The sequence below is a fragment of the Monomorium pharaonis genome, unplaced genomic scaffold (assembly GCF_013373865.1).
Source record: "Monomorium pharaonis isolate MP-MQ-018 unplaced genomic scaffold, ASM1337386v2 scaffold_599, whole genome shotgun sequence".
Lineage (NCBI taxonomy): Eukaryota > Metazoa > Arthropoda > Insecta > Hymenoptera > Formicidae > Monomorium > Monomorium pharaonis.
This window is the reverse complement of record NW_023415911.1, coordinates 16360-28147: the sequence shown is the minus strand read 5'-3', so window position 1 is coordinate 28147 and position 11788 is coordinate 16360. Positions and strand designations below refer to the sequence as shown.

General features: G+C 37.8%; 1 protein-coding gene across 1 annotated transcript; it reads left to right on the top strand.

Moving 5' to 3' along the window:
* Positions 1-9416: 9416 nt before the first annotated feature.
* LOC105837743 (60S ribosomal protein L35a) lies at positions 9417-11376 on the top strand. Its single transcript, XM_012682784.3, has 4 exons — positions 9417-9541; positions 10100-10339; positions 10730-10888; positions 11294-11376. Exons 2-4 carry the CDS (start codon positions 10103-10105, stop codon positions 11315-11317), a joined length of 420 nt encoding a protein of 139 aa, XP_012538238.1. The 5' UTR covers positions 9417-9541; positions 10100-10102; the 3' UTR covers positions 11318-11376.
* The last annotated feature ends 412 nt before the right edge of the window (positions 11377-11788 follow it).

The window sequence follows — 11788 nt, the reverse complement described above, 5'->3', positions numbered from 1 at the left end:
GAACCGAACGAACCGAACCGAACCGAACCGAAACCGGAACAACCGAACCGAACCGAACCGAACCGAACCGAACCGAACCGAACCGAACCTGAACCGAACACCGAAACCGAACCGAACCGAACCGAACCGAACCGAACCGAACCGAACCGAACCGAACCGAACCGAACGAACCGAACCGAAACCGAACCGAACCGAACCGAACAACCGAACCTAACAACCGAACCGAACCGAACTCCGAATACCGAACCGAACCGAACCGTCCGAACCGAACCGAACCGAACCGAACCGAACCGAACCGAACCGAACCTGACGAACCGAACCGAACCGAACCGAACCGAACCTAACCGAACCGAACCGAACCTAACCGAACCGAACCGAACCGACGAACCGAACCGAACCGAACCGAACCGAACCGAACCGAACCGAACCGAACCGAACGAACCGACACCAACCGAGCCGCACCGAACCGAAACCGAACCGAACCGACCGAACCGAACCGAACCGAACCGAACCGAACCGAACCGAACCGAACCGAACCGAACCGAACCGAACCGAACCGAACCGAACCGAACCGAACCGAACCGAACCTACGAACCGAACGACCGAACCGAACCGAACCGAACCGAACCGAACCGAACCGAACCGAACCGAACCGAACCGAACCGAACCGAACCGAACCGAACCGAACAACCGAACCGAACCGAACCGAACCGCAACCGAACCGAAACGAATCCGAAACCGAAACCGAACCAACCGAACCGAACCGAACCGAACCGAACCGAATCCGAACCGAACCGACCGAACCGAACCGAACCGAACCGAACCGAACCGAACCGAACCCGAACCGAAACCGAACACCACCGAACCGAACCAACCGAACCGAACGCGACCGAACCGAAACCGAACCGAACCGAACCGAACCGAACCGAACCAACCGAACCGAACCGAACCAACCGAACCAACGAACCGAACCGAGACCGACCGAACCGAACCGGAACCGAACCGAACCGAACCGAACCGAACCGAACAACCGCAACACCGACCGAACCGAACCAACCGAACCGAACCGAACCGAACCGAACCTGAACCGAACCGAAACGAACCGAACCGAACCGAACCTAACCGAAACCGAACAACCGAACCGAAACCGAACCGAACCGAACCGAACCGAACCGAACCGAAACCGAACCGAAACCGAACCGAACCGAACCGAACCGAACCGAACCGAGAACCGAACCGAACCGAACCGAACCGAACCGGAACCGAACCGAACCACGAACCGAACCGAACCAACCGAACCGAACCGAACCGAAACCGAACCGAACCGAACCGAACCGAACCGAACCGAAACCGAACCGAACCGCGACCGAACCGAACCGAACCGAACGAACCGAACCGAAACCGAACCGAACCCGAACCAACCGACCGAACCAAACCGAACCGAACCGAACGAACGAACCGAACCGAACGAAACCACCGAACCGAACCGAAACCGAACCGAACCGAACCGAACCGAACCGACCGAACCGAACCAACCGAACCGAACCGAACCGAACCGAACCGAACCGAAACCTAACCGCACCGAACCGAACCGAAACCGAACCGAACCGAACCGAACCGAACCGAACCGAACCGAACCGAACCGAACCGCACCAACCACCCGGAAACCGAACCGAACCGAACCGAACCGACCCCGAACCGAACCAAGCCGAACCGAACCGAACCAGCACCGAACCCCGAACCGAACCGAACCGAACCGAAACGAACCGAACCGAACCGAACCGAACCGAACCGAACCTGACCAAAACCGAACCGAACCGAACCGAACCGAAACCGAACCGAACCTAACCTAACCGAACCGAACCTACACCTAACCCTAACCTCACCGAACCGAACCGAAACGAACGAACCGACTAACCGAACCGAACCGAACCGAACGAACCTAACCTAACCTAACCTAACCTAAACTAACCTAACCTAACCTACCCAACCTAACTAACTCTAACCTAACCTAACCTAACCTAACCTAACCTAACCTAACCTAACCTAACCACCTAACCTAACCTAACCTAACCTAACCTAACCTAACCTAACCTAACCTAACCTAACCTAACCTCTAAAACCTAACCTAACCAACCTAACCCCTACCCCCACCTCCCCCCCCTACCCCTAACCTACCTAACCTAACCTAACCTAACCTAAACCTAACCAAACCCAAACCAAACCCAAACCAAACCCAAACCAAACCCAAACCAAACCCAAACCAAACCCAAACCAAACCCAAACCAAACCCAAACCAAACCCAAACCAAACCCAAACCAAACCCAAACCAAACCCAAACCAAACCCAAACCAAACCCAAACCAAACCCAAACTCAACTCGGTTAGGACTGCCAATCAAACCGCAACCACCACATTGAAAATATCCAAAGTCGAGACCTAACTTCAAAGAGGGGAAGTTAGGTCTCCAAAGGTCAAAGTCGAATCTTAAAAAAAAAAAAGGTTAGGTCTCAAAAAAGTTAGGTCTGGAAAAAGGTTAGGTCTGGAATATTAAAATTTCGTCTCAAAAGGTTAGGTCTCAAAAATTTCAAAAAAAAATTCCAAAAATCGGTCCAAAATTTGTCGTGCCAAAACGCGTTTCTCGACCTTCTAAATCGATTGGTACAGTCGTAACTTGACCGGTTTTTCCAACCAAATGTAAGACTAGGGACTTAGAAAAATTTCAAAAAAATTCCAAAAATTCCAAAAATCGGTCCAAAATTTGTAGTGCCAAAACGCGTTTTTCAACGTTCTGAATCGATTGGTACAGTCGTAACTTGACCGATTTTTCCAACCACTCATAAGACTAGGGACTTAAAAAAATTTCAAAAAAATTCCAAAAATTCCAAAAATCGATCTAAAATTTATGGTGCCAAAACGCGTTTCTTGACCTTCTGTATCGATTGGTATAATTGACAAAAGTGCTATTTTTCCGATAAAATTGACTTGTAAAACTAAAAAATTTTTCAAAACTTCAACGAATTAGAACGGCCAAACGGTAAGAGATACGAGATTTTTCAAGAGGACCAAAGTTGCTCGCCTTGTCGAGTTCTATAAGGAAAAAATGCAAAAAGTTAAAATTATTAAATTTCAAAATTTTTCAAAAATTTAACGAATTAATCCGGCCAAACGGTAAGAGATACGAGGTTGGCCAAGAGGACCAAAGTTGCTCGGCTCGTCGAGATCTATAAGGAGAATTTACTAAACTTTCAAAAATGTAAGGGTATCCAACTAAATAAAGAAAAATAAGGAAATACGTAAATCGAGTTACACAGGCCAAACGGTAAAAGATACGGGGTTGGCCCAAAGGATCAAAGTTGCTCCTCTCGTCGAGTTCTATAAGGAATAAATATCAGAATTAAAAAAAAACCAAAATTCAAAATTTCCAAATTTCAAAAAATTGCGCCGGCCAAACGGTAAAAGATACGAGGTTGGCCGAGAGGACCAAAGTTGCTCGGCTCGTCGAGATCTATAAGGAAAAATTGCTAAACTTAAAAAAAACAAAGCTTTCCTGAAGATATAACGATAAAATGTAAATGGAGTTACACAGCAAAGAGGAGCTAAATGATTGGAGTTCCGTCTGGGGGAGGGGATTGAGGGAGACCCAAGGAACCCAGAATAAATACTAACTAAAAAAAAAGTCGGGGAAACTCTATAACCTAACCTAACCCTCTTTGAAGAAAGTTAGGTTTGAAGAAAGTTAGGTTTGAAGAAAGTTAGGTTTGAAAAAAGTTAGGTTTGAAGAAAGTTAGGTTTGAAGAAAGTTAGGTTTGAAGAAAGTTAGGTTTGAAGAAAGTTAGGTTTGAAGAAAGTTAGATTTGAAGAAAGTTAGGTTTGAAGAAAGTTAGGTTTGAAGAAAGTTAGGTTTGAAGAAAGTTAGGTTTGAAGAAAGTTAGGTTTGAAGAAAGTGAGGTTTGCAGAAAGTAGGTTTGAGAAAGTTAGGTTGAAGAAAGTTAGGTTTGAAGAAAGTTAGGTTTGAAGAAAGTTAGGTTTGAAAAAAGTTATGTTTAAAAGAGGGTTAGATTTGAAAAAAGTTAGGTTTGAAAAAAGTTAGGTTTGAAAAAAGTTGGGTTTGAAAGAGGGTTAGGTTTAAAAAAAGTTAGGTTTGAAAAAAGTTAGATTTGAGAAAAGTTAGGTTTGAAAAAAGTTAGGTTTGAAAGAGGGTTAGGTTTGAAAAAAGTTAGGTTTGAAAAAAGTTAGGTTTGAAAGAGGGTTAGGTTTGAAAAAAGTTAGGTTTGAAAAAAGTTAGGTTTGAAAAATGTTAGGTTTGAAAAAAGTTGGGTTTGAAAGAGGGTTAGATTTAAAAAAAGTTAGGTTTGAAAAAAGTTAGGTTTGAGAAAAGTTAGGTTTGAAAAAAGTTAAGTTTGAAAGAGGGTTAGGTTTGAAAAAAGTTAGGTTTGAAAGAGGGTTAGGTTTGAAAAAAGTTAGGTTTAAAAAAAGTTAGGTTTGAAAAAGTTAGGTTTGAAAAAAAGTTAGGTTTGAAAAAAAGTTAGGTTTGAAAAAAGTTAGGTTTGAAAAAAGTTAGGTTTGAAAAAAGTTAGGTTTGAAAAAAGTTAGGTTTGAAAAAAAGTTAGATTTGAGAAAAAGTTAGGTTTGAAAAAAAGTTAGGTTTGAAAAAAAGTTAAATTTGAAAAAAGATCAATTTGAAAAAAGTTAAATTTGAAAAAATGTTAGGTTTGAAAAAAGTTAGGTTTGAAAAAAGTTAGGTTTGAAAGACGGTTAGGTTTGAAAAAAGTTAGATTTGAAAAAAGAGGTTTGAAAAAAGTTAGGTTTGAAAAAAGTTAGATTTGAAAAAAGTTAGGTTTGAAAAAAGTTGGGTTTGAAAAAAGTTAGGTTTGGAAAAGTTAGGTTTGAAAAATGTTAGGTCTGAAAAAAGTTCGGTCTGAAAAAAGTTGGGTCTGAAAAAAGTTGGGTCTCACAAAAGTGTGGTCTGAAAAAAGTTGGGTCTCAAAAAAGTTAGGTTTGAAAAAAGTTAGGTTTGAAAAAAAGTTAGATTTGAGAAAAAGTTAGGTTTGAAAAAAAGTTAGGTTTGAAAAAAAGTTAAATTTGAAAAAAGATCAATTTGAAAAAAGTTAAATTTGAAAAAATGTTAGGTTTGAAAAAAGTTAGGTTTGAAAAAAGTTAGGTTTGAAAGACGGTTAGGTTTGAAAAAAGTTAGATTTGAAAAAAGAGGTTTGAAAAAAGTTAGGTTTGAAAAAAGTTAGATTTGAAAAAAGTTAGGTTTGAAAAAAGTTGGGTTTGAAAAAAGTTAGGTTTGGAAAAGTTAGGTTTGAAAAATGTTAGGTCTGAAAAAAGTTCGGTCTGAAAAAAGTTGGGTCTGAAAAAAGTTGGGTCTCACAAAAGTGTGGTCTGAAAAAAGTTGGGTCTCAAAAAAGTTAGGTTTGAAAAAAGTTTGGTTTGAAAAAAGTTTGGTTTGAAAAAAGTTAGGTTTAAAAAAAAGTTAGGTTTGAAAAAAAGTTAGGTTTAAAAAAAAGTTAGGTTTGAAAAAAAGTTAAGTTTGAAAAAAGTTGGGTCTCAAAAAAGTTGGTTGTCAAAAAAGTTGGGTTTCAAAAAAGTTAGGTCTCAAAAAAGTTGGGGAGATGAAATGTGCGCCTCGTCGAGGCGAACAACTTTTGTCTCAAACACTTCGCAAAAACGCTTGGTTGAGGAGAAAAACAGAAAAAACTCCCTATCTCGTAAACCGTCGACTTTACGACAAAGTTTCATAGGAGATGAAATGTGCGCCTCGTCGAGGCGAACAACTTTCGTTTAAAACACTTTTTGATAAAACGCTTGGTTGCGGAGATAGAGAGAAAAAACGTTATATCTCGTAAACCGTTGACTTTACGACAAAGTTTTATAGGGAATGAAATATGCGCCTCGACGAGGGGAACAACTTTTGTTTGAAACTTTTTTCGACAAAACGCTTGGTTGCGGAGATAAAGCGAAAAAACGTTATATCTCGTAAACCGTTGATTTTACGACAAAGTTCCATAAGGGATGAAACATGCGCCTTGATGATTGGAACAACTTTTGTTTGAAACACTTTTCGCTAAAACGCTTGGTTGCGGAGATAGAGCGAAAAAACGTTATATCTCGTAAACCGTTGACTTTACGACAAAGTTTTATAGGGGATGAAATATGCGCCTTGACGAGTGGAACAACTTTTGTTTTAAAGACTTTTCGCTAAAACGCTTGGTTGCGGAGATAGAGCGAAAAAACGTTATATCTCGTAAACCGTTGACTTTACGACAAAGTTTTATAGGGGATGAAATATGCGCCTCGACGAGGAGAACAACTTTTGTTTGAAACCCTTCTCGCGAAAACGCTTGGTTGCAGAGATAGAGCGAAAAAACGTTGTATCTCGTAAACCGTTGACTTTACGACAAAGTTCCATAAGAAATGAAAAATGCGCCTCGACGAGGGGAACAACTTTTGTTTGAAACTCTTTTCGCGAAAACGCTTGGTTGCGGAGATAGAGCGATAAAACGTTGTATTTCGTAAACCGTTGACTTTACGACAAAGTTTTATAGGGAAAGAAATATGCGCCTCGACGAGGGGAACAACTTTTGTTTGAACCACTTTTCGCGAAAACGCTTGGTTGCGGAGATAGAGCGAAAAAACGTTATATCTCGTAAACCGTTTACTTTACGACAAAGTTTTACAGCGGATGAAACATGCGCCTCGACGATTGGAACAACTTTTGTTTGAAACCCTTTTCGCTAAAACGCTTGGTTGCGGAGATAGAGCGAAAAAACGTTATATTTCGTAAACCGTTTACTTTACGACAAAGTTTTACAGCGGTTGAAATATGCGCCTTGACGAGGGGAACAACTTTTGTTTGAACCACTTTTCGCTAAAACGCTTGGTTGCGGAGATAAAGCGAAAAAACGTTATATCTCGTAAACCGTTGACTTTACGACAAAGTTCCATAAGGGATGAAATATGCGCCTCAATGATTGGAACAACTTTTGTTTGAACCACTTTTCGCGAAAACGCTTGGTTGCGGAGATAGAGCGAAAAAACGTTATATCTCGTAAACCGTTTACTTTACGACAAAGTTTTACAGCGGATGAAACATGCGCCTCGACGATTGGAACAACTTTTGTTTGAAACCCTTTTCGCTAAAACGCTTGGTTGCGGAGATAGAGCGAAAAAACGTTATATTTCGTAAACCGTTTACTTTACGACAAAGTTTTACAGCGGTTGAAATATGCGCCTTGACGAGGGGAACAACTTTTGTTTGAACCACTTTTCGCTAAAACGCTTGGTTGCGGAGATAAAGCGAAAAAACGTTATATCTCGTAAACCGTTGACTTTACGACAAAGTTCCATAAGGGATGAAATATGCGCCTCGATGATTGGAACAACTTTTGTTTGAAACACTTTTCGCTAAAACGTTTGGTTGCGGAGATAAAGCGAAAAAACGTTATATCTCGTAAACCGTTGATCTTACGACAAAGTTTTACAGGGGATGAAATATGCGCCTCCACGAGGGGAACAACTTTTGTTTGAAACACTTTACGCGAAAACGCTTGGTTGCGGAGATAGAGCGAAAAAACGTTATATCTCGTAAACCGTTGACTTTACGACAAAGTTTTATAGGAAATGAAATATGCGCCTCGACGAGGGGAACAACTTTTGTTTGACCCACTTTTAGCGAAAACGCTTGGTTGCGGAGATAGAGCGAAAAAACGTTATATCTCCTAAACCGTTTACTTTACGACAAAGTTTTACAGCGGATGAAATATGCGCCTCGACGATTGGAACAACTTTTGTTTGAAACCCTTTTCGCTAAAACGCTTGGTTGCGGAGATAGAGCGAAAAAACGTTATATCTCGTAAACCGTTTACTTTACGACAAAGTTTTACAGCGGTTGAAATATGCGCCTTGACGAGGGGAACAACTTTTGTTTGAACCACTTTTCGCGAAAACGCTTGGTTGCGGAGATAAAGCGAAGAAACGTTATATCTCGTAAACCGTTGACTTTACGACAAAGTTTCATAGGAGATGGAATGTGCGCCTCGATGATTGGAACAACTTTTGTTTAAAACACTTTTCGCTAAAACGCTTGGTTGCGGAGATAGAGCGAAAAAACGTTATATCTCGTAAACCGTTGACTTTTCGACAAAGTTTTTCAGGGGATGAAATATGCGCCTCCGCGAGGGGAACAACTTTTGTTTGAAACACTTTTTGCGAAAACGCTTGGTTGCGGAGATAGAGCGAAAAAACTTTATATCTCGTAAACCGTTGACTTTACGACAAAGTTTTATAGGGGATGAAATATGCGCCTCGACGAGGGGAACAACACTTGTTTGAAACACTTTTCGCGAAAACGCTTGATTGCAGAGGAAAACAGAGAAAACTCTTTATCTCGTAAACCGTCGACTTAACGACAAAGTTTCATAGGAGATGGAATGTGCGCCTCGTCGAGCGGAACAACTTTTGTCTCAAACACTTTTTCCAAAAACGCTTGGTTGCAGAGAATAACAGAAAAAACTCCGTATCTCGTAAACCGTCGACTTTACGACAAAGTTTCATAAGAGATGAAATGTGCGCCTCGTCGAGGGAAACAACTTTTGTCTCAAACACTTTTCGCTAGAACGCTTGGTTGCGGAGATACACCGAAAAAACGCCGTATCTCGTAAACCGTCGACTTTACGACAAAGTTTGTAGGAGATGAAATATGCGCCTCGTCGAGACAACCAACTTTTGTCCCAAACAATTCTACATATGTGGTTTTGAAGCAAAATGGTGTTGATAGTATACAACAGCAGCTAGTTGTACACATTATATAAAATTGTATTATATCAAATATAAAACATTTGGTTTTTTATTTGTCTACTGCAAAAGTATGTTTATACATTATGATTTAAATTTTTTAAATTAAGAACAATTAAAAGCAGATATGTAAAACACTGTGAAATATAAAAGCAACATTCTAACCTTTTCATAAATCATTACGTTTACCAATAATTTAAATATTATCACTTTGTAAAAAACATGTCCGGTTGTTAAAAAATACTTAAAAGCCCCTATATATAGTATTGCAACCATGGCAAGATATTCTGTTATTAAGTAATATATATTTTAAGTAGTATATGTTCTTTCTTATATGTTTTTTTTCTTTTATTATATGTTTTTTTATATGCTTTTTTAATATGTTCTTTTATTCTATTTACAAGACATTCTATTATTAAGTGATATATGTTTTTTTATTAATTTTAATAAAATTACAATCAAATATAATGAGTATTTTATTCAAAATTATTTCTCAAATTTAAATTTTACCGCGCGCTTTGTACTCAAAGAAGGGATCTGATTGGTTCCGCCATTTTACTTCAAAGCCAATAAAAATCTAGACAAGACTGTCCATACTCTTTTTAGGGACTCTAGCTACCCATGCCGAATTTTCGAACGCAGATCCTGAGTGATGTTTTCGAACGCAGTGCTGATTTCTTGTTTCTCTTAGTTTGTGGAAAACGTATGGTCTCCTTTGCGACGGAGGATTTGTCTATTTAAAAGTAAAAATTTGATACATATAATTAATTTTTTATCTAAATAATAGAACCATTTTTTGTGACGTTGTTTCAAACAACTTTTCAAGTATTTGCTTTGTTATATTTTGCTTAATATTTTGAGATTCCTGCGGATTACCATGATTCGTTTTATGTGCAGTTATCGTTTGCGGTGTGACATCAAAATTGTAGGCTCGTTAAAATATTACGTTTACACATGCTTTTCAATCGTTGCATTAAAAAATATACTTAATTTTACATATGTAACAAATTCGTATGGTTGGAACAAGTACTATCCATTACTTATATGTTATAACCTCAAAGTGTTTCGTCCGTGTGACTTATTTTACGTTCAAAAGTGTGTCTTTCTTTCCAATGTAGGGAAAGAAAGCTACACTCTAAACTCGGGCGGTTAATATACCTGACATTGCTGTTTGTTAGTGCACATGAGTGAAACGTGGTACAAATAATTTTTTTATCTTTTCTTCTTTTATCTGCCATTTTTATCAGAGAACTCTTCTTGTGATGTTGATGCTTTTATCTTGTTATTGTATTTTTTATTAGAAAATGACGAGCAAAGTGAAAAGTGCACCCAAGACGAAGGAAGGTGCTCCAGAGGAAACGACACTGAGGAAGAGACCCTTCAAGAGACATGGGCGTCTGTATGCTAAGGCGATTTTTACCGGATATAAACGTGGATTACGCAATCAACACGAGCATACTGCCCTGCTCAAGATTGAAGGAGCTGGCACAAAGAAAGATTCAGATTTCTATGTAGGAAAACGATGTGTCTATGTGTATAAAGTAAGACTATTTCTGTATAAATCGTTTAAAATAAAGACAAATTGATTTAATTTATGTAACAAATATCACACCGTTTCCATAAAAATAATAACTTAAAAATGTTTTTTAATTGCTACCATGAACGAGTTGAATGATATTTATTAAAATTTTTCATGAAAATAACTCGAAAATTATATTTTTAAATGTTATTAAATTAAAAAAATTCAGGTATGCTTATGTTATAATCATAAACTTACAAAATTTAATTAATATTATTTTAATTCACATAATTTTTGTGTAAAATGTTTGGAGAATCTCTTTAAATATACAGCTGTTTAGAAGAGAAAAAATATAACTTATTTAAACTATTCTATTAGAATATCAATAGGTAAATTTTGTACAAAATTTCAGGCTAAAAACAAAACGCCAGTGCCTGGAAAGACTACAAAGAAAACAAAGGTTAGAGCCATTTGGGGCAAAGTCACTCGCCCACATGGTGCAAGTGGATCGGTGCGTGCTAAATTTAAGAGAAATCTGCCAGCTAAAGCTATGGGCCATCGTATCAGGATTGTAAGTTAAAGAATTTTAATTGTGACTTTACATTTGCTGTACAAGATAATTATTTTATTAAAATTAATATGGATTAAAAACTACTTGTAAAATTATATTAAACTGTAATGTCTTATATAAATATTGTTAAAATCAATTTTAATTTTTTTTAAGTTTTTGTGGAAGCCATTACTTTTCCAATAAAGTAATTTTTTTACATAATTCTAATTATTCTACACATAACTATTGAAATATGAAGGAGTATTAAAAAGTATTTTACAGAGATATTTTAGATTAAAATGTGAATAAGAATAAAGTATAAAATATCTCTTGAGTGATTATTAAAATAAATCATTTTTTGTAATATAATGTTATTTCTTATATAAATACACAAAGATGTTTCATCCAAATTGTTTTTTGTTGCAGATGCTGTATCCCAGTCGGATATAAATAAAATATTTTGTTGTATAATATAAGAAAATAAATACCATTTTGGTACTAAAAGAAAAGAGTTGTTTCATATATATATATATAACATTGGAAAATTATTGCATACATATATTTTATTCCTATATCAATGATATTGAATTTGCGAAATGGTCTACCTAAATGCTAAATTTATGATACAAGAAACATTGCTAAATATTTTTTTGTTAAAATATTTAGTTCCATTTTTTATAGATGAATGTAAGACTAGTAAAATCTAAGAGAGGAAAAGAGTAGAATAAAATGTGGAAATTTATACAAGATTTTTCTCATTCTTGCAACGTTTAATTTAAGAAGATTCTCTAGCTTAAAAGAGAACAGAATCGTGTGACTATTCATATATTTTTTTTAATACTTGTATGATGTATACGTTATATGTAGTGTGTGTGTGTGTGTGTATCTAGACAGCAGAGCACTTTTTTTAGACATTGTTAT